Source organism: Podarcis melisellensis (assembly GCF_964234715.1).
Source record: "Podarcis melisellensis genome assembly, chromosome: 10".
Taxonomy (NCBI): domain Eukaryota; kingdom Metazoa; phylum Chordata; class Lepidosauria; order Squamata; family Lacertidae; genus Podarcis; species Podarcis melisellensis.
The window spans coordinates 52984694-53008310 of record NC_138542.1 but is presented as its reverse complement, the minus strand read 5'-3'; the positions used below and the strand labels follow the sequence as shown (position 1 = coordinate 53008310).

Below are 23617 nucleotides of genomic sequence, written 5' to 3'. Positions count from 1 at the left end.
GGAACACTTGTTTTCAAAGCATGCAGACCACAGATGTACTGCGGCTTTTTTGGCTCTTGAATTCACCCTCCTTCTGCTAAGGAATGATGTGAAATGATTTACTGAGCTCCGATAATGCATGCATTCATTATGTGTGTGAAAAACACATATGCTGTGGGCTCTTAAAATGGGAAGTCTAGTAGGGCTAGGAAGCAACTTGCTGGGTGGAATCCGATAGTGTATTATAAAACTGGAAACATTTCAGAGGGCACATGGAAGCATTTTTTGAAATTCAAAATAATCCAAGAAGCTGTTAGCTGCGCTTTAAATCCCCAGATATGAATAACAATATGAGCAAGTGTTCAGACATTTGCTTGTCCTTTATATGTGGTTTCAGTTTTCAGTCCCCTCTTCTAGTCATGAGGCTTCAAGGACAATTCTGCCCATTTTAGGTTACTAGACTGAGGCCCTGTTCAGACCTATCAAGTGGAGCTATATTTGTGTTGCAAGAAGCAGGCACACATAACCCTCCCAAAAACAGCACAACACACACGATCCAGGCACTCCACATAGGACCATGTTTTGCAGATGCATGAAATTTGCCCTACCACCTTTTTGAGATAGCTTCTTGGTAAAAGTTTCTATATTTATATTTTCATCCACCTTTCCCTTAAGGAGCTGAGAACAGCACACATGACCCTCCCCACTCCCCACTTCAACCTCACAGTGGATAGGTTAGGATGAGAGTGACTGTTCCAAGGTCACCCAATAAACTTTGTGGCTGAGGAGGGATTTGAACCTGGATCTCCACAGTCTTTGTGCAACACTCCCAACCACTATGCCATACTAAGCTTATAAATAGGTGACAGGGACGTCATTCTTCTTGCTGGGTCACCAGGGCTTAGGAGGTCACCCTATTGTCACTTATCAGAATTCCTAAAATTATCATATTCTTCTATTTTCAAAGAGCCCTAGTGTGAATTCACTAGGCAATCCAGGGTCCTGCTATAGCCAAGGTGGCCTGGGATAAATCTCACGTGGCTCTGGCAGTTTCTCTAGGAAAAAGGCTATGCTTAATGAAATAACTATTGAGCTTATTGAGTGGGGGGGGGGAATCAAATTGTCACAAATTGGACCAGAATAACTTTGTTCATTGAGCAAGAGCAGGGAAAAAGCAGGCAGCTTTTTTTAGATGCATAAAATACACCAAATAGTCCATTAATATATCATTTACATAGGGTGGAATCAAAATTAATTTTGAAATGATTTAACCAATTATTTAATTGCAAAGGATGCTGGAAGGTTATTTCTTACATTTATTTCTCATGTTTCTTCCATGGAATTCAAGGAATCATAGAGTGAGTTCCCAGGTCTATCATGCAGGCATCACTAACTAGATTCAAGGTTCTATATAGTTGTTCTAGGTTCTATATATAGTTGCACACTGTGTTTAAATGCAATTTTAGTTTGGCTTCAGGAAGATGGGTTTTCAAAACATGAACTGACCATGTTTCAAAAGTTGATCCAAGTAAATGCTTAGATGTTATTTGAACATCAACAGCAAAACTTTTTAAAAATCTATTTCATGCTTGCCAGATCTCTATTTTCTCTTCCCTAACTAGGATCCTCAGTTTGACATGCACTCGTTGTAATATTTATATTAATACTAGTAGATATATCTATATCTACATATGGAAATGCATTGGCTTGGTTTGATTTTCAATTGAAGTTTCCTACTAATATACAGCTTGTGTGTGGAAAGGTTTTAGTGAATTTGGCAATAGTGTGGAATTATCAGTATTATTGTTACATTAATTTTGTTGTGTTATATATGGATATATATGTGTGTATGCATATAGATGTATAGAAATGTAACTCTTGAGTGGATAATGGGCAAATCAGACTTTCAGTACAATCTGATTACTTTATTTCATTGCTAAGAAATCATGTTTCATTTCATTGCTTAGAATCATGTTTATTAGAATAGGTTTTCATGTCCTGCTTTATATACAGCATAGTTAAGTTACACCTAACTGCTTTAAGAAAACATAACTGTGGGAAGGATTCAGCTAATGAGTCCCAACTAGTGAAAGCCACTAGGGCAACATGGCTTTCTCCCATGCCCCACCACCCAAAAAATTGGCTTTCAGGAGAACTCCCAGAAGAGCACATGGAAGGAAGGGGAGTAAGGATCATTTTGTCTGGCAAAGTATAAAGCTTAGACTGATGGAACAATTCCCATAAGTGCTACTTAAACAACTCCTCATTTATTTGCTTCTTGTCATGCTAAACTTTATTTCACTAGCTGTACTGAAGGCACTTAATTTTTCATCAGTAAACCCTTTAGGAAAAATCTGAATGCTCATATTATACATGCTGACTCTGCAGATTTTAGGTTGAAATACACTGGAATATATAAACTGCTTAAGCCTCTTGAATGACATTGACTTCAGCTCAAATCAATTTACATGGAAGGATGTCAGATTTACATTGCAGCTTATGTTAGCATCTAGCAGCCAAATAGTTAGAACACATGACTGCATTCCTGAAGGCTGAGAGTTTGTCTTACATCTAATGACCAGGTGCAATGCATCTAAACTGTCAATGGTACGCTAATCCACTGAATCGCAGTGACAGCTGAACTTGGGCCTGTCATTCCCTAAAACAATAAGTTTCAGAAAGTGGCTTGATTTAACTGCTTGGATGTAATGAACGTTAATTTCTGCAAAAACAAAGTGAAATTCCAATAAAGAAGAAAACTGAAGTATTTAACTGACCTTTTAAAAAAATATATTTAACAATACATTCACTAAGATGGGATAAAAGATCCACAGACAATAGGATAGATAGAATAAAAGATGCAACAAAAGATCCATATTGATGAAAGGTGGCATTGCGGCCTGTTTCTGCAGGTTCTGTAAGTCTTGCCTTGTAGCTGTTAAGCTGTGTTTTTATATTTTTATTGGATGTTCTTAATTGGTTTGAATGTAAGTCACCTAGGGTCACTCTTTGAGAAAAGTGACTAACAACAACATGTCTCATGCCCATTATCCACTCAGCCATTTCATCCTCAGGACAAAGTTTGTTTGCTCAAGGATTTGTTCTTCAGTTGAACAAGGTAAATGAAGAGGGTGGATGAGTATTTCATATAATGGGTTGAAAATCAGGACGCACCAATCCTCATTCTCAACAACTGCCTAATGAATGTTAAAGGAGAACATTCTCATCTTGGTTCCTGTTGATGCATGTGCAACTGAGAGGAGTTGCCACAGCTAGGATGACCAGCCTATTAAAATGAGAATTCATCCCCTTAATGCATGTCAGCTTTTGGATATGTTTGCATTTTTCCATGACATTTGGAAAGGTAGAAGCTCATTGACACAGAAGTATTTTGCAGTAGGTGGCGCTGTGGGTAAAACCTCAGCGCCTAGGACTTGCCGATCATCAGGTTGGCGGTTCGAATCCCCACGGCAGGGTGCGCTCCCGTTGCTCGGTCCCAGTGCCTGCCAACCTAGCAGTTCGAAAGCACGTCAAAGTGCAAGTAGATAAATAGGGACCGCTTACTAGCGGGAAGGTAAATGGTGTTTCCGTGTGCTGCATTGGCTCGCCAGATGCAGCTTGTCACGCTGGCCACATGACCCGGAAGTGTCTGCGGACAGCGCTGGCTCCCGGCCTGTAGAGTGAGATGAGCGCACAACCCTAGAATCTGTCAAGACTGGCCTGTACGGGCAGGGGTACCTTTACCTTTACCTTTTAGCTGACCTTTATAAACTGTAAGCATGAAAAAAGTGAAATAAGAGGCCATATCATAAAGCCACACACGTAATATGTTAACAGTGTGTATTCTCTTACAGACACTTAAAATAATATTGTTAATGCCATAAAACCCATTCGCAACAGTTGATTCATATCAGTACATTATATGAACATTTTGCTAGGATCTACAAAAAGTGGCCAAGGATCTTTATAAAATGTTACTGTAAGGCAAAGTACTCCTCCTCACCCCAATAATTTAGTGGTTCCATTTTTTTAAATGAAAAAGACACTGCCTACATCATCATCATAATTTTATTATCGTTAATGTTTACTGCTACCACATTAAAATCAGTCTATTTAAGACACAGGCTCAATATATTCCATGTGGTAGTCTCACCATAAGGTTATCATTCATTTTCACATTAACATTCCTTTTGTATTGGATCGGAGATAAATAATTCATTTGAGAATGGTGCTCTGTGTGAGCAACCAGTTCAGGTGAAAACGACAGGTGACATTACCAATCATGGCAACCTTTTCACAGTGAGAAAATTATCCTTTGCCAACCTGGTATCCTCCAGATGTTTTGGCGTGCAACTTCCAGACAGCATGGGAGCTGCAGTAACCTCAAGAGATTTCATCTGACCACTTCTCTTTATGCCAAGAGGATTTTTCAAGCCTTCTGTAGTGAAATTACATGGTTTGTGTGGTGGGGTATAACCTTGAAGGATTAGGACACACTGAGCTTCATTCACAAATTTCTGGGAGCACTTAAAAATCTGACCAAGTGGCAGGCAAGGCTCATATTAAAACTACTCTCCTTGTAGATTTCCCCATTGCTATTGCAAAAGTTATTTTTGATGGGGTGGGGGAAAGACCAGTTATTGTTTAAGGAAAGAAACATTGGTGCCTTTGCAACTTGTTGCCCTAAGCTACCAGATAATTTTTACAAATTTCCTTTTTGAGACAATGGGTATGTTCACACATCATGGCAAACCATGGTTAATAGTTCCAGTGAACATGCAGATCACTCTCAATTTGCTCCTCTCCACAAGTGGGAGCAACAAACCACAATCAGTAGATTAATGTTACATATGAACTGGGGATCATGAACTGAAGGTAATGTTTGTGCTTGGATTACCACTCTCCCTGGTTTGGATTTAACACTAACTCGGGGACACTATTTCCTGTTTCCACTCACTAGTGGGGAGGAGAAAAGCAGGAGCAATCAGCCTGTTCACAGCAAGCTGCTACCCTGACATGCCAATATTTCTTAATAATCAGACAAACTTTAATAGTAAAATTCTCAACATGCCTCCTTTGTTTATGGCCTGACCCAATAGGCTACTTCCTGTTAATCCCAGGCCTTTAAAAAATTATATTTTTCAAAATCCATCTCACAGTTTTCTTTCCATCAGTTGAAGCCCACACATGGAAAAACAATAGATTGGTGCAGAAGTCCAGTTTCTTTCAGGTGAAATCTCACAGGTTTGAATTCAAAAGTCTAACTCAAGATCTGTAAAATGTTACCCTCTGAAGACAGGGGTAAGTATACATCCCGCTACTTCTCTCCCCTTCTTGAATAAGGACATTTGATTGTACAACCAACCTTGTTAGCTCAGGCACGCCCTTAAGCCTTTGACTTAAATCACTAGTCTTATCTAAAACAACAACAACAACGTATCCCACTGGGAGTTGAATTCACATGTGTCCTCTTCATGACGCCAACTTCTGGCACACCTTTTCTTTTTTCTCTCCTTTCCTCCCCCATCTCTTATTCTGATCAGGGAGGTTAAGCAGCAGGAGCCTGAGGAGCCTGATGTAGATGTGTGGGAGATCCTGAAGAGTGCGAGCCCCAATGACTATGAGAAAATTGCCTTTCAGTATGGAATCACTGACCTGAGGGGCATGCTGAAACGTCTGAAGCGCACCCGCAGGGAAGAAAAGAAAAGTGCAGGTAGGGGAAGCAAGGAAAAGCTGTTTCACATCTGCCAAGGAATACAAGTGACACTTTTCCTCCTAAAAGGTTCTCGCAGACAGGAATTAGTCTTGCAGCCCTCATAACAAGGTCTCTAATTCTTTCCTAAAGAGAGCCATTCTCTTTTTAACGATTGAGCCATGTGAAGAATTCACACTCACACACACAGGCTTTGCATTGGCTGGGTCCATGGAGGACCCAACCATTTAATGAGCAGACCAGGAAGGAGAACCTCTGGTTCACTCTGATCTAATGACACACCTCCCCATTCCCTTGCGCTGCTTTCTGATTGGCTGTGAGTGTAGATTGGCTAGTGCCGCCATGGTACAAGCTGACCCCAACTGGCCAAATGATGCTCACAATGCTACTTCTACTTGTTCCTCACCCTGTCGTGGGCACAAAGGGAGCTCCATGACAGCAAGGAACCAGGAGTTTCAAAGGAATTTGTCATATTTTTAACAATTGAGGCATATGAAGAGTTTTGCCAAGTATGGCTTAATTCTCACTGGAGAAATCAGGCTTGTTAAATTATCTTCCTGTTACCTGTTATGGTAACTAGGCTTCATGACCTACAAAGCTACAGTACAGTTTTGGGGGGTCAGACAACTCAGAATTTGTGTGTATTTTAACTCCAGGATTTGAGAGCAGAGAACACATTTTTAAAACAGCAATATACCATTTGAAACACTTTAAGCAGAATGGCTGATTATTCCATATTTTTCAGGGCTCATCCTAATGGGTATTAATTCACTATTATCCATATGACAATCTCTTCCAAATCACTGCCTTCCCACACTTTCTCTGACCTCAGTCTGGATTGTCTCATGCCAGGGATGCTCCAAAATGGAGTGTGAGGAAATCTGGATTGAGGGAGATGAAAGTGTGGGAAGTCTGTGGTATGAAGGAGAATGTCGTCTGGACAATGGAGGTGTAGGAATCTTACAATCCACATTGAACAACAGTATGAAGGCACCTTTAGACATTGTAAAGTTTCATGACAGGGTATAAGATTCCACATATTTTCTGTCTGTGTGTCTCCACTTCAACATTTTTATCACCCAACAGCTTTTGCTAAGATTCTGGATCCTGCATATCAAGTGGATAAAGGAGGTAGAGTAAGATTTTCAGTGGAGCTGGCTGACCCAACGGTGGAACTCAAGTGGTATAGAAATGGGCAAGAAATACGTCCAAGTGGGAAGTAAGTATTCCCATAAACCCAGCTTTAAACAATGTTTCATATTCAGTTCTTATATCCTTAATTAAGAGAATTGGGTGTTTTATTGCAGGTGTATTCCGCAGTATGTTGTTGACGTATACTGTCAAGTGTATAAATTGAAAACTTGTATATCCATGTCTGTTATATATTGACAAGCAGAGCCTGTGGGAGGGTGGTGTGGCAGGAGGATGAGATGCTTCTGAGGACTGGATGTGTCCAGGAACTCTCTCCACCTCTGCCATTGCCAGCCACTCTGAACAATGAGCCCCCTAGGACAGAAAGGAAGAAAAGTTGTGAGGAGGAGTTTGGGTCACTGGAGTAAAGTCTGTGTTCATAATCGTTGCCTGCTTCCCCAAGGTCTGTACATTCTCTCAAGAAGCCAGATCAACTGAACATACTACTTTGCGTTTTTCGGGCCACCAAGCAGCTGTTAGATGCTAATGAGCTTTGGTCATTACTGACCTGAAACCAATGTGAACCCATGACCTCAAGGTGAAAGGCTCCATATCCCATTACCTATCCCTTGAGCCATCTGGCCTACCAGTAATGTTGGCTCCTTTGCTCCAGCTATTATTGTACTTTTTGAAAAAATGACAAGAGTGCTGGAATGAAACCTGGGCTCCTGTTACAGGTTATTTCCATCTTCACTGATCTAGGGTTTCAGAGACTGCTCTGTTTGGGCCTCTTTAACTTTGTGTTTGCAATAATCCTTCCCCAGCTTCCTAGAAATAATGTATTCTGATAGTTTTAGGGCCACATACATTAACATACAGGTGTTAAAATGCAAAAGGAATAAGCCGTGGGGTGGAGGGACGACGACTGATAACTATTAATAATTGAAATAGGTCTCGGGGAAAATCTCTCTTCTGAAACTTTTTGCTTTTGGGTGTGTGTGTCAATTCCCTGTTGACACTTGGGTGGGGCTTTCCTCAAATCTGTAGCAGGAAAGGAAATGGTTAAAATCCACACCACCAGTAGCAGCAATGGTTACAACCCTACCATAAGCTTAGGCTATTTGCTAAAAAAAAAAAAAAATTACCACCTCTATGCCTCCCAATAACATTCTTTTTTCTGGGTGGCTTACAGATAAAAAACCATTAAAAATGCAATAATAATAATAATAGAACAATAAAAGCGGCATGCAAATTTCATGATAAAAGAGGACTGGAAGAAGTTTAAAGACTATCTGCAGAAATACTGCAAAGTTTATGAATGTTAAAATAATGTCGGATTTGGAAATAATAAGGCATTAGTGATATAGCTTAAAAAAGTATACAAAATGCAACAGAAAAGGAGGAAAGATTAAAGTGATATTATGTCGAAAGTAAATAATATTATAAAGGTGTTTAAGTACGAGGAGAAAAGATTGGTGACATAATAGAATGAATTTAATAATTAGAAATGAGATCTGAAAGAGGGTAAGGATTTGCTGTATCTGATTGGGTAAAGAGGAACACAAAAAAGGGAGGCGTGAGGAAGTCAAGAAAGGAAGTTAATTAAGTATGATTGAAAAAGTTGGAGTTTTTATGTTTTTGTATTTGGTTGGGTGGTTCTTTACTGTATTCTATATTCTAGTGTTTTGATCTGTTCTATGTGTATTTTGGATTATGTTTTATTTCTTTTTACATTCTTTTTACTTTTGTGGCGGTTATGTACTTTTCTTTTTTGTAAAAACCTAATAAATATATTTTTTAAAAAAACAAATTTCATGATAAAAAATCAATTTTAAATATTCCATGGAAGAAGGTATAAACAGGTAAGAGAAACACATGACACCTTTTTAAGACATCCTGTTGCATAGGTTCTTCCTCTATAGTACCCTTCTATTAGATCAGCAGAACCCTGTACAATTCCTAGAAACCTGGCCATAATTCCACGTTTGCTATTTTGCCATTTTCCAACAGATACATATTTGAGCACAAAGGTAATGAGAGAATCTTATTTGTCAACAACTGCATGCTCACAGATGATGCCCGCTATCATGTGACTGCTGGTGATGAGAAATGCTCTACAGAACTCTTTGTAAGAGGTAAGCAAGATTACAAAGTTTCTGTCAGTTTCTCTGCTAATATGAAATAGCACAGTTTTGTGGTTTATTTGTTCTGCATGGGGATGACAATTCAAATAGATGAAATAGATGAAACAGGTTGTAGAATCAGGGTGCGGGAAGAAAAATAAATGCTACAGACAAATAAGTGCTTGTAGTCTGAAAGAAAGAAAGAAAGAAAATGGGGGCGGGGGGGGAGAGAAGGGAACTTTTCCCCTACCTGCACTGTTTTGATGTACTGGTGCAATATCCTAGGTGAGCTGATAGTGACTGAACAATGCTATGTGGGGGTTTTATGTTTTCCAGTCTAAGTCCATCAGTTTTACACCACTCTTATGTTCTTCTTTGCTCATGCAATGGATCATAAGACTTAGGGCTCCCAGAATGCTCCAGCTCCAGCTGGTGTAAAATGTGGAAACATGGTCCTGTTGATTCAAAGGAGGCTGCAATGTACAAAACCATCTGATGTTATGATTTTAAAACAGAGTGTTCTTTGTTCCTCTCCCCTCAGAGCCCCCAGTGATTGTGACCAAAGGCTTAGACGATACAAATGCTTATATTGGTGACAAAATAGAATTATCAGTTGAAGTGTCTGAAGATGATGCAAATGTGAAATGGTAAGCCACCTACATCCTTCTTTAATTAATATTTTTGGGGGGCAGTCCTGCTGAGGTTAGTTGTGGTTAATTTAACAAGTTAGTCATACCCAATTTAAGTTCCATTGCTTTTAACTGGGCATGGCCATAATGGATTTTAGCTAGATTGGACTTTTGTTAGCCTGAAATGAAGTGCCTGTCAGTATAAGAGTGTATTGTACAATTTATCCTGCTGCATTTTTGCCTAGGTAGCTGCAAATGTACCTTTAAATCAGACTTCCCCAATGTGGTGCCCCCCAGCTGTACTGGCTGGGGCTCATGGTAGTTGTAGTCCAGAGTATGTGGAGGGCACCATGTTGGAGAAGGTTGACTGCTTTAAGAAGCAATTCAGGGGTAGCCGGTGTGGCACCTTCCAGATGTTGGGTCTACAACCCCCAACATCTCCAACTATTGGCCATGATGATGGGGGCCAATGAGAATTTACTAATTTTAGGTATTCCAAAGGGCAGTTTAGCAGCTTTGGATCATGTGCAAATGTCAGCATGTGCACATGGAGTTTTGTACAAGCAAAGGTTTATGCAAGGAGCATCCCCTGGCACAGAAAAAATAAGGCTTTTCTTGTTCAGATCAGCTTCAATTTCAGTGTAGATTGTGTCCAGGTACACCTAAACCCTAAGAGAAATGGATTTGGACAAATCATATTGCTGAACTCAGTTGGGCAAAATATAACAGAAAAGCTATCCAAATGCCAGTTATGCCATATGCATCAACCACATGGTAAGAGGATGAAAGTGTAGGTGTTTGTGATTGCTCCATATCTTTGCTGAGTGACCGCAGCCATATCCATCAACTTTTAGATTGCCACTCATGGCTTGTTCAGCTTGATCAGATTTTAAAATGGCGTGGAGCTGCTTCTTGATGATACATTTCCATTAAAAAAATGAAGATTGAAGATAAAAAAAGCCTCACCCTGATCATTGAGGAACAAAGTTGCAACTATGTTCAATTTACTGTTAATCCAGAGCTCGTAGGACAGAGACATCTTTAATAATAAACTAGTACCAGTGTAATGAGACAACCCTTTCACATGATGATTATCACATGAAAAGCTATTCATAGGGGGGAGGGATTCTGCCACAGAGATAAACATTATTTGTGGTCAATGAAAAGCTAATTGCAATAAAAAAAAACCCGAACATCTCATAAATATAAAAATAAAATCTGTGTGTGTGTGTGTGTGAGAGAGAGAGAGAGAGAGAGAGAGAGAGAGAGAGAGAGAATATGAATATTGTGAAAGCAGCAACTTACATTTTTAATGGGGAACCTCTTTATGGAAATATTTGCTTTCGTCTTAACAACCCTACCATTAGGTAGAGGCAGGTGGGTGCTTCAGGCAGCAGGCACTGAGTTGGTGGGTGGAGTGGGGACAGGGAACAGTAGCAGCAGAAGCAAGGTGCTGGAGGATAGAGTTCTATGTTGCACATGGCCTGCCCTGCATCCCCTGAGTGAGCCTCCTGCTCTCAGGTATGCTGTCCTGTTTCCATTAAGTAAGATGCCACTGCCAGTCCCATGGGCTTCTGGCAAGTGGAACCGCACAGGTAGGGCTGCGCCTTGTCCTAGGTCTCAGAAGAAAGTCTTTCAAATCTACCAGAAAGTTTTTCCAGGATGTATTTCCAAGCAGGAAAGATTGTGAGTTCTTATCAGCAGACAGTCACCTTTTTGTTTTGGTTGTTGTCCCTGAACAGGTTTAAAAATGGTGTGGAGCTGCCTCTTGATAGTAAATCTCGATACAAAGTGAAGGTTGAGGGTAAAAAACACACTCTAATCATCGAGGAAGGAACCAAAGCTGACAATGCAACTTATTCAGTGATGACAACGGGAGGACAATCATCTTGTAAACTAAAAGTTGACTGTAAGTGGGGGGGGGGGGGGTAGGGTATGGTGTTCTAGATGTGCTGGAAATCATACATGTGAAGCCTCCTAGTTCTACTCAGCCACACACATGCGGGACAAGCAAGGGAAAGTGTCTCCTTTTAAGCAACTACTGGGGAACATGAACATTGTACTAATTTTTTTATATTACTCTCTAAACCATTATTTGCCTGCCTATACCTTTTGTGCTGTTAACTGAGAATTCAGTTATAGACAGCACTGCTAATAGGCACTGCTTCTAACTAGACAATAAGTTAATTGCATAAATGCAGTCAATGTACATATTTGTTCTATACGTAGCAGACTTGGGAAAGATTGAGCAGCCTCAGGAGGACTGTGCAGCTGTGGAGAAGTTCAACTCTTTCTCTCCCTGCCATGAACCTAACAAAAATTGCCTATCTGAATCGGCTATTTGTGGCTCCTACTTACAAAACTTACAAAACAAAAACATGCATGTTAATTGTATTCAGGCAATTCATGTCTTGTTTGACCTTAATAGAAAACTTGGTAGGTTCTTAGATGCACATTGGAGATCACATTGTGAATGTACACAGTAGCTTCCTGTGGTCCAGATATGCTCCAGTTCAGCACCGCTGACATAAACAGATCGTGATGAACTGCTGCAATAATTTTTCTCATTTCTCTATTTCAAAGTGAGGCCACTTAAGATACTACATCCATTGGAAGACCAGACTGTGAGGCTTGGCAAAGAGCTCTCCTTGAAATGTGAGATCTCTGAGAATGTAGAAGGGAAGTGGTACAAAAATGGGCAGCTTCTCCAACCCAGTGACCGCATTAAGATATATCACAAAGGAAGGTAGGCATGCAAAACAGTAATCCTTGAAGATCAGGGTTAAAAAATGCCTGGAGCCATTCCTTTACTACAGGTAGGTAGGTTTGCCATACGTCCAGGTATTCAGCCCTCATAAGCAGCATGAGGGGCGGGATTGCTGAAATGTCTGGGAAATCTAAAAAAAAGCTCAACAACAAGGATAAAGGTTGCTGATTTCAAATGACAGCCATCTTGGGACATTCTGGTTATGAAAAACAAGTAAGACCCATATATTTATAGCCAAAAAAGGGGGCAAACTAGATGAGTAAAGGAAGACTCATAATTAACATTTCCTGATCCATTTTAAATTAATAACTAGGTTGGGGGGGAGCAGCAATCAGATCAGTGCTGCTACATGAGTGCTTCTTCTATTCTCAGGAGAGTAGATGAGCACCCAGCTGCTAAAGTAGCAAAAATGGTATCGGTATCATAATTTGAAAATCAAAGGGCAGAAATCATTTATAGCTGCACACAGAGGAGGAGGAACCCATAAATTTTAGTGGCATCCATCAGTTCTTCCTCTTACAAACTTGAAGGTATGAAATGTCTGTAAAAATGTAGGTGTAAACTCATCTTTGCATTCAGAAATATGAGACAATTTGGGTCTAATTCATACGACATTAGAATTGTATTGTCATATAATGCAGTGTATAGTTTATGGTCTCATACTTTAAGTTCTTGCATATTTTTTTCCTTTAAATTTTCCTTCTTGATTTTCCACAGAATCCATCGGCTAATTGTTGATAAATCACTCATTGAGGATGATGGAGAGTACATGTTTGTTCCAGATGCCTATAACGTCAACATCCCCTGCAAAGTGCATATTATAGGTAACATTTGAGTTCCGGTTTGTTCCTTTTCTAAAGTGTTTCATGTTCAGAGGCAGGCCTGCGTGGATCACAGGGATAATGTACTGTTGGCCTTAAAGCAGAGATTGGATCAGATAGATGATTTGCTAGTGGTTGCTTTTGTTTCCTGCATTTGAGCATTTGTGTCATACTGGGAAATTGGTAGAGCTGGAAGCTATGCCTGCAGTTCACTGGGGCTTGCATAGTGAGATACATTCGAGGGTCAACCATGTGTATCTGTTGTAGCAAGAACAGCAGAGAGTCTTGTGGTACCTTGGTGACTAACAACAAAGATATCTCACACACACACACACAGAGAGAGAGAGAGAGAGAGAGAGAGAGAGAGAGAGAGAGAGAGAGAACAAGTTTGTTTTTTTCACAGTAGAATTGATAGTTTTAAAGATCCCACTGGATTCCTTGTTGTTCTTTCTGCAACACTGCTACTCATCTGGAACACAAGGACAGAAGAGAGAGCAGAACATTTATAGTAAAAGGTATATGGAAGGCTATATTTAGATCCTGCATTGAAAAGAAGGTTGGACTAGGTTAAGGATGTGACTCTGCAGATGCTGTTGGCTGACTGCTTTTTAAAACCAGAGCACAGCCTATGGTTGCTTTTGTTCAAGGTCAGGTGAAAGGTCTGCCACAAGCCAATATTGCAGTTGAACAAACTTCTGAACAGTGGGATGACTTGCAGGACGTTTTCTCATCTTTTTCAATGGCTTTGACCTGTTACTCTCATATCTCCCTTAGAACGTGGGGTTTCCTCCTGGTTCAGGTGGGTTCCAACAATCTGTGGAATAGGAAGCTGGTATAATGTCCAGGTTTAGAGCTAATGCAGCATCATTGCCTGGTTTGGCCATTAGTCTGGAGTAGAGCCGTAGCTAGGGGGTGGCGAGGTGGGCCCTCGCCAGGGGCGCAGGCAATGGGGTATGTGTGTGCAAAATTGGCTAAAAATATGTCCATAAATATAAATATGTATTATTGCCTCATAAGAAATAGTTTTTAATAGAGGGTGAATTGAATGTGGGGGGGTTGGAGGAGAGGCGAAAAGAAGAGCTAACTTGTCCGTGGCTAGGAGGCGCTATCTGGATGGTTCTGCCAGGGGTGCAAGTACACCTAGCTATGCCTCTGGTCTGGAGAACAGCATCACTGCTTCCCTGACTGGTCAGATGTTCTGTGACATCCTTTGGTTTTAGGTTGGCTTTGTTTGGACCATCTTTTCTAAGAACAGGTGTGGGGAACCTTTGGCCCTTCAGGTGTGGCTGAACTACAAGTCCCATCATTCCTGTCCTGTGGCCATGCTGGCTGGGTTGGTGTTGTAGTTCAACCACACCTCGAGGGCAAAAGGCTCCCCATACCTGCTAAAAGGGAGATATCTTCTTCAGTATTTCAGAGGACAGTCTTATGAAGGTAAGTATGCCATAAGACACATATGCTTAAGGTGTACTGAAGCTGGGGAAAATCTGTAATATTCCCGATTATAACATATGAAAGAACCAAAAATGTGTAACATTTCTGAATGCACCAGATGAGGGAGCCAATTGTTGTATGAATGGCTTGCTAACAATGTTTGGGAGAGCACATAGGACGAGATGATTTGTCAATTCCAGGATTCAGACATAAAAGAAATGGACAAGTTTAGAAAGTTTTCATCTGCTGCTTTCTGTACTATTAGGCTTTGTACATAATGAAATGTTCTTCTCATTGTGCAAATTCCTCAGTGTCTCAATTTTGCAGATCCTCCTAAAATCCACCTTGACGGGCTTGGTGATGGCAATACAGTGACAGTTGTAGCAGGAACCAAGTTACGTCTTGAAATTCCTGTCTCTGGAGAGCCTGCTCCAAAGATTATGTGGAGCAGAGGAGACAAGGTACAACCATAACATAGACATATATCTGCAATCTGATGTCAAGTCTTTAAAAATTATCAATTTTGTTGTGTTTTATAATAAAATATGGGTAGCAGAGTAACCTGTATCAACAGTGGCATAACTTTGAGCTAAATTTTGGGTGATAAATGATTGCTCCCAGCATATAGCACACAGGAAGCACATTATACTGGATCAGATCATTGGTCTCTCTTGCTCTGTAATGTCAAGACTGGCTGGCAGTAGCTTGCTAGACAGGCGACATTCCCAACCCTACTGTCAGATGTTGGGAACTGAATCTGGGACCTTTTTGATAAAAAGCAGAAGATGCATGGCCAGAACCTTCCGAAGCAGAAGAGTGAGCCATCTTTGACTAAACATCCTGTCCTTAAAACAGGAGGAGGCCTAACCTATGAAAAGCTCCATAATTGCTGCGGTTATTTCCACAATAAAATGTAAAAGCCACTTATCATTTTGTATGAAGTAATGCAGGGGGGAGAAGAGGGTAAGGAATAAGCAATGGATTCAGGCAGAAGTGTGAGTACTGTTTAATCAATAGTCATCCTATCATCTCATCATTCCTCCTAGTGATGTGCTGGGTGACTCAGCTCACAATAGGTTTCGAAGATGGAGGGATTTATGTCCCTCGTATCTTATGTCTTGTCCCTACTGCAGTTACACAGATGTGTGTCAACCAGTCTTATGTTCTGTGTGATGCTGCTTGTGATAGGAACACAGGAAGCTGCCTTTTGCATGGTTGGACTGTTCAGCCCAGTATTTTTACTCTGACAGCAGTTGCTGCCCAAAGGTGCTCTGTTTCACACTGTTACCCGAGATTCATTCAACTGGAGATGCTAGGGATTGAACTCAGGAACTTCTGCATTCAAGTCATGTGGTCTACTTCTGAGCTGCAGTTCACTCCTGCCCATTGCATCTCAGTCTAACTACTAAATAACTAGGCAGATTTATAGGGACTACCCACAATGTATTTCACCTGTACAGAAGGCAGAGAGAGGGTGTGTGTCAAAGAAAGGGTGGTGTAATGGGAGGAAGTGTGGCAAGAGAGTTGGGTGGAGAGTTAATAATGTTCTAAAAACATCCTGTGTAGATGCTCATTTCACTGCACAGATTATAGCTTGCTATGTGGTGGCTGATTCATTCTCAGTTGCACTCCACCCCAGCACCTCCTACCTGCTTTTGTAAGGGACTATGGTCTGCAATGCTGCTTCTCGTGGTAGTACCAAAATAATAATAATAATTTAATAATAATTTATTATTTGTACCCCGCCCATCTGGCTGGCTTTCCCCAGCCACTCTGGGCGGCTTCCACAGAGACCAAAAATACACTAAAATACCACACATTAAAAACTTCCCTGAAGTTTTTCCCTGAAAAGAAGTTGTGATACCAGTTTGGACATTACAGTGGTACTTCTGGTTGTGAACGTGATCCGTTCCAGAAGCCCATTCACAACATGAAAAGAACGCAACCTGAAGCGCCATATCTGCGCAGGTGTGTGGCGCGATTTGGCACTTCTGCACATGCGCGAGTGGCGAAACCTGGAAGTAACCCTTTCTGGTACTTCCAGGTCACTGGGGGACGTAACCTGAAAGAACATAACATGAAGCAAACGTAACATGAGGTATGACTGTACTGTAGAGTGTGTGACCCATTGACATGCTCCATATTAAACATGTGTTTACTCCTGTTGGCAGGACTGGCCCATCCATGAGGCAAGGTGAAGCAACAGCCACAGGTGGAAGGATCCACAGGGGCAACAGATCTAGCCTCCAATGAATGCATTGCCCACTGCTGCTGCTGCTGTGGTACCAGTGACAGCTGTGGTGTGCTCCTTGGAGGTCAGATCTGCCACCTCCTTGGCAGCCCCCCCGCCACATCTGCAGCGGCCTCTTGGCAAATAGGAGGCACTGCTGTTCTCCTCCCACCCATGTCCCCAATGTAGATCTTCACTCACTCCATGGTGGTGGGGAGGCACCATTTTGTAGTTTGCCTCAGGTGCCAAAATGTTTTTGGCCAGCCCTGTCTGTTGCGCACTTTGTCATCTCTTATTCAAATTACTGTTAGATTTTTGTATATATCTTGTGGCTAGCTTTGCAGATTTCTATTTCGATATCATGCTTTGATTCCTATTTGCCAATCTCCTGGTGGTTTTCAATCCCATGGTGTAAACTCTCTCTCCTCCTCCCCTCCCCTGCATAATTGATAGTGGCTCATGGATCCTGCAGCCAGAATACGGGCAGATAATTACCCAGACAGCAGTTGTTTGGTGATTGATTCAGCTGAGAGAGATGACTCAGGTGTCTACAGAATAATGCTAAAGAATGAGGCAGGAGAAGACACAGCCCACATCAACATCAAAGTGGTTGGTGAGTCCAGTTCAATACTTAGTTCTGCGTTGTTATTTATTATTTCTATGGGTCTTTTCAATATACAAAGTACTTCATAGGGCTGTAGCCAAGTAACTTTTACTCAGAGCAGACCCATTGAAATTAATGAATCTAAGTTAATCCTGTCCATTAATAAATTTACTCTTGAGTAGAAATGGAATACAACCCATAGTTTTTAGCCTCACTGATTTTATGGGCCCTCCCCCCCCCCGCTTATTATTTTTTAATATGATTGCATTTGATTTTTGCTTGTTTTCTTGAAAAAGTAATAGCTTTTAAACTATGCTGTTCAATGTTCAGAAAAAGTGTTTGAGTGGTATAGAAAACCAAATTTTTAATGAGCTGAGGTAAGAGATAATGTACTGGCCTGCTTGTCACATTAAAGCTTGTACACATTGCTCAAAAAACCCAGACTATGTCTTGATATGTCACCCAAATCTTACCTCATTGTTTTTTCTCTTCAAATAAACCATGAGTGGTAACCAAGGTTTGTTCTTCACTTACTGCTTCTGTTCTGTGAAGGTTTGGATGATATGACAAGCCAGACTCCAGGTAGGATTCAACTAATAAGCTCTGAACAAGGACATCTGTTTGAGGAATTGGGCTTTTTCCACTCTCCTCCCCCTGCATGTCTCCTCCTCAAAATTGACTCTGGGAAGGTTGGGAGAACCCCTGGAACAACATGCAAGGGGAAGAGAGGCGGATAATTTTGCCTGGTAAGCTGAAATGCTTGCCCTGACAGAATTATCACTTCAAAGACTTGTTTTGTCTGTGGTGCAGCAGCATGAATGGAAGAAGAACACTGAGGGGGTGTTTGTACAGCATGGTTTAATATGATGTACAAAGTGGACTAATTATTGTTTCAAAGACTGCCAATGAACTTCTTTGTAGGTGAGTGCTGATTTACACCTTGGTCTTGTCTAGAATATTTTTTTGCAGTTTGTTTATTAAAGGTCTACTTTTTGCTCCAGTTTTAGTGATAAGCAATAAACAGTTCACTGTACAGCAATATCAGCATGTTTAGTAGGGGAGGCTATCCAAGGAAATAAAAATATTTTTGCTTGCAACAGATATTCCTGACCCTCCTGCGGCACCCAATGTGGTTGATGTAGGAGAAGATTGGTGCATTATGAACTGGGACCCTCCAGCATATGATGGTGGGTCGCCTATATTAGGTAAGTAGATCTAGCATCTGCACAGCTATTTTGATATTTCCTAGCTTTTTACTGTCAAATTTAATGGGAACCTCTGAGTTGGTGCCCACATGGTGGACATCTAGCTTCTGTCTCTTAAAATAGAATTTTCTGAGAACCAACAAAGGAGATTTTCATCTTGTGTGTATGACTTCATAGATACCATTTTATATACAGGCAAAAAACTTGCATAGCCTTCTCTCTGTCTGTCTGGAAACATGTAGAAAAACAGAGCATGTGACATAACAGTAATTGCCTCCAACTTTCCCACCCTAGTTTCACTTTATTGACTATCGCTGTTAAAGGAAGTGAAACTTGGAGTATGATAAACATTGCATCACACATTCAGTTCCTCTACATCTGAGGTGGGAAACCTTTTCAGTCTGGTAGGCCAGATCAATATTTGTCTCCACCCGCCTGGGCCACCTTTGACAGGTGGGCAGGACAAACCACCTGTCAATCTTATGACAGGTGGGTTGTCCTGCCCCCGTGACAAAGTCGCTCGCGTAGCGCTTTCCAAATACCTGACAGCCATCTGGTTGTTGGGTGCTTTGGAACCACAGCCCAAGGGACTTTGCTAACTTCACAGCAAGCCTTTGCCAGCAGTGATCCAACTGGCAATAGGTGACTGGGAGCCATCATTTAATTTTCTCACAGTGCCCCCAATGTTGCAATGCTCTGTGGCATTCTGGGAAATTAAAATGGTGGTTCTGAGTCCTAGGTGTCTGGCAATGATTGAAAAACTTTGGGGGGTGGGGAGATTAAGGGGTAGTGCTCAAGAGCAGGTGTAAGTAGTGAGCCTGAGGATATACTACATATTGTCACCAAGATTTGAGAGGAAGAATTGATATGGAGAGGCAACTTTCAGCAACGGTCATATGTTTCTTGTATTATTTAGTACTTCCCACACTTGATTCAAAAACAGTTATTACCTGTTTCTAGGAAACATGTATAAAGCAGCCTTGAGATGTTTGAATAGTGTAAATATAGATAGCTTTAGGCCATGTAATATGCTTTGTGGACAGTTTGCACAAGAAATCAAACTGGTGTTTCAGCTACATGGCATTCCATGGATAAGCAGAAACATTTTAACTGGTGGTTTTTGCTTTCTGTGATGTTCACGTTTGTTCATTTTAGAGGTTCTGGGCCATTAGCCAATGAGATTACATTTATGCTTATATTAATCAACTATTATTAATCAGCTAACGTCCTTATAGATCAAGATGATTGGACCTGGCTGCTTAAAATGATACCATGTTTATTAATAAGTGTAAACCACAAATAGCTTTTTTTCAAACTTGCTTACAAGTGGCACTTATCTCCCTCCAAACTAAGCAAATTTATGAAATTAATATGAATTTCTGGATGCATAAAAAAGCAGATTTTATACATGTATTTTTCTACTTTATACATGCATTTTGAGCAAAAATAAAGCAATTCTGGAAGGTAGTAATGGATACCATACAGGAAATTACAGTATATAACATAACAAGGAACCCCAAGACTACTTTCCAATATGAGCAAAAGCAAGAACAACCAATATACACCTTGTTACAAGCTTTTTGATCTGCGCAAGACTATCTATTGGCCAGATTTGGAAAAATAATAAAACTCAATAGGATGATGGTTAAACAACAAAAAAAGAGATGTTGCATTATTAACTAAATTAACTATACACACACACCATACACCCTCAAGAAGGTACATTTATAGAAAGATGAGCCTACTTTATAAATTTTTGGAATGAAAAAATAACAATAATATTCTTCCTGATAGTTCCATCTCTTTAACTAATGAAATAATAGAATGTATACATTTGTAAGAGTCTGTGTTTTTCTTTTATGTAATCATGTAAAAATAGTAATTGTAATTCTTCTTATATTTGTTTAGGTTACTACATTGAGAGGAAAAAGAAGCAAAGTTCCAGGTGGATGAGGCTGAACTTTGACCTTATTAAAGAAACAACTTTTGAGCCCAAAAAGATGATTGAAGGAGTTGCCTATGAAGTCCGGGTGTTTGCTGTCAATGCCATAGGCACTTCGAAACCAAGCGAGCCCTCAAAGCCTTTTGTGCCTTTGGGTGGGTAGATAATATACAGTGTACATGTTGTCACATAATCAGACTATCAGAATACCAATGATATGTCTTAAGTCAGTTCCTCCATTTTCTTTTAAATGTTGCAGCAACTTTTAATTAATGTGATCAACAAAACTGCACACAATCCCAAGGGGAAGAAAGTGTGCAAATCAAATGAAAAGTGTGGGAACAGGACAAAAGAGGAAGAGATCAAAACAAAATGTTAAAGGACTTTAACAGATAAACATTGATGCAAACATGCAGCAAAGGTTGTACTGCAAACTCAGACACTCTCTTTTATTGCTTCCAGCTGTCACGAGTCCACCCACCTGCCTGGCAGTTGATTCCGTAACAGATACTACAGTTACCATGAAATGGCGGCCACCAGACCAAATTGGAGCTGCAGGTTTAGATGGCTATATTATAGAGTATTGCTTTGAAGGAAGTAAGTGACAACTGAATTTTTCTTCAGTTAGGTGAGAGATGTTTTACTTTTTATAACTGAGAGCTGCTTTCACTCACATTGAGGCAACTATATTGTAAGTGGGGATTCTCCAAGTCAAGTATGTGGTTCTGTCCTATCCGGCTTCTAAATGGTTGGTCCAACTGTTGCTAAAAATAATATTGGTCTTGCCTTTTTAACTAGCATTACAGACCAGCAGCTCAAAATTCTGAAACCTTGTAAAATATGTATTACACTGATATGGAAATGCCATGTCCACTTTCAGCAGCAATGCTAGGTGCTACTTTAGAAACAAAATGAAGAACAAAGGAAAAGCAAGAATTAATGCAGAGATATGACTGCCCCTACCTGAGTCTTATTCCCATTGTCATTTCCTACTTGGTCAGGTCAACGCAACTCTTAGATTGGCCCTTCTAAATTTTGGTGTGTCAGAATATTTCCCTAAACTTTGATTTTGTGTGCTGATAGGCAAGCTGAGCTGGTGATTGAGCCATCACACCTGCTTTGCCACACTTGAATCAGAGTTAATTATTTCAACCCTTATCTGGCTGCATGCGAATTGGGGCATTTATCATGTTGAAGCCAGCCCTATTATATGATGAAGATTTTCAGTGTCAATCAGATCTCTAAAACTGCAGTTGTTCCTGTGTACATAGTGTGTCACTCTCTAGAGCCTTAAAAAGGCAACTGATCTGAAGTGAAGAACAGTGGATGTGACCTAGAACAGGTAAGGAAATGGGACATTATGTGAAGTCCAGAACTTCCACAGTTCATTTGGGAAAGCATTCCCCCACCCCAGTTTGCAGTGCCTGGATAATAGCTATTCTAGGAAATGTTCAAGAATAGGAGGATATTCTTGCCCTAAATTTAATTGTAGCTGTGTTATTGGTATAGGCAGCCTATACAACTTTTACAGTACAGGAAGACCAGCCCGGAAGCTTGGGAAGTATCTGTTTCTAGAGGAAGTGAGTGGAGCACTGTGTGGCGGGCAGAGGAGTGGCAGACAACAGTTGGAAGGAAAGTGGATGGTCTCCAGTTTCTGCTTTGCCCTCCATCACTCACCCTAACAGAAATAGCAAAGAACAGGCAGCCTCCACGCCTCTGAGATTAAAGGTTCAAGTGAGTGGCTTCACGCCGTAAGCTATGGCTAGCTATCATTTGCCTTGGCAGAAGCTTGCCACTATTTCCCTGATGAACAAAGCCCTTAAAGAGTATTAAGATGTTTTAATAGATTCTACTCTTCGACTATGAGCCAAACGACACATGGCATTAATCACATGATTTGCCCTTGAGTGCAGGATTTTTCTTCCTTTCATGTATAGCCAGTACCCTCTTTTCTGCCTCTGGTCTGGATTTGGACCCTGGTGTGGGACTCTTTACTCCCTGATGCAGTCCTGATTTAGATTACCCCTGCCCCCTGTGGGGAACCCATTCCTGATAGGAGTGTCATGTGGTTCAAACGGCTAAAGCTTTTCTATTCCCCCTCCCATATCAGGGTCCTAAACTGGATTTAGGTCCCTACACTTTAAAAAATCCTGCACACAAGGACAAACCATGTGATTCACATCATGTGTTATTTGAGCCTATAGCAGAAGTTTAGACATTATTATTATTATTATTATTATTAAAGAACCTCATTTACAAATGAATAGCTATGCAGAGTGTTTAAACCAACAGGGACTTAAACCCCTTCCCACATTGCCAAATATCTTCAATGTGGGAAATTTAAGAAAACTGGAAAATAAATAGCTTTTCTTTTCTTTTTAAATGGACAAATTAAACAAAATTTTAATAGGTCTGGTAGAGCCTTCCAGAAACAAGAAAGCTGCAGCATAATTTACAGGTTGGGGTAGGGAACCCCCAGGAAAAAGCAACCACAGGTGATGTAGAAAATTGATTTATTATTGAAGTTTACACAGTGCATTAGAGCCCAGTCTCTTTGCAATATCCTTGATAAAGAGCAATGTGTCTGAACTGCATTGGGGAAAATACAAGAATAAGTTAGCTTTCTGTGACACCTATGGAAGTTTCATACCATACTTCATCTCCCTGGGAAAGTGGATTTGCCAAATATTCAGCTCAGCTCCATGCTGACTGGAGTTGATGGGAGTTTTTGTCCAAAAAAACGGAGTAAAGAATCAAGAATATATAAATTAGCCAACAGTCCCAAATTATTTGTAACTCGGGAGGATGTGATGTGCATAGTAAATCATAAATCTAGCCATCATAGGTAGAAATGTCTTTCAAGGGACACTTCAGGGTTCACCAGAACAAAATTCCTTGTGTACCTGTTGAACAGAGCAAAACTTTTACTTTTTTCTTTCAGATAGGCTTAAAAGCATTAAGAAGATCCCTCAAAATGACAGCCACGTCTGCCATTTTGGTGTTACCCACCTCACATAAAATACAGTAGTGATGTATTTT

The 23617-nt window shown here is 40.6% G+C and overlaps 1 protein-coding gene across 10 annotated transcripts in view; it reads left to right on the top strand.

Moving 5' to 3' along the window:
• Positions 1-23617, top strand: part of MYBPC1 (myosin binding protein C1) — a 96118-nt gene that overhangs the window by 48717 nt on the left and 23784 nt on the right. For all 10 annotated transcript variants that reach the window (XM_081928180.1, XM_081928184.1, XM_081928183.1 and 7 more), the window contains 12 exons: positions 5523-5692; positions 6779-6911; positions 8834-8958; positions 9488-9593; positions 11318-11484; positions 12159-12321; positions 13060-13166; positions 14925-15058; positions 17281-17440; positions 18532-18636; positions 20545-20733; positions 21041-21175. In XM_081928180.1, coding sequence (XP_081784306.1) covers positions 5523-5692; positions 6779-6911; positions 8834-8958; positions 9488-9593; positions 11318-11484; positions 12159-12321; positions 13060-13166; positions 14925-15058; positions 17281-17440; positions 18532-18636; positions 20545-20733; positions 21041-21175 — 1694 coding nt within the window. The remainder of the gene's footprint in view (positions 1-5522; positions 5693-6778; positions 6912-8833; positions 8959-9487; positions 9594-11317; positions 11485-12158; positions 12322-13059; positions 13167-14924; positions 15059-17280; positions 17441-18531; positions 18637-20544; positions 20734-21040; positions 21176-23617) is intronic.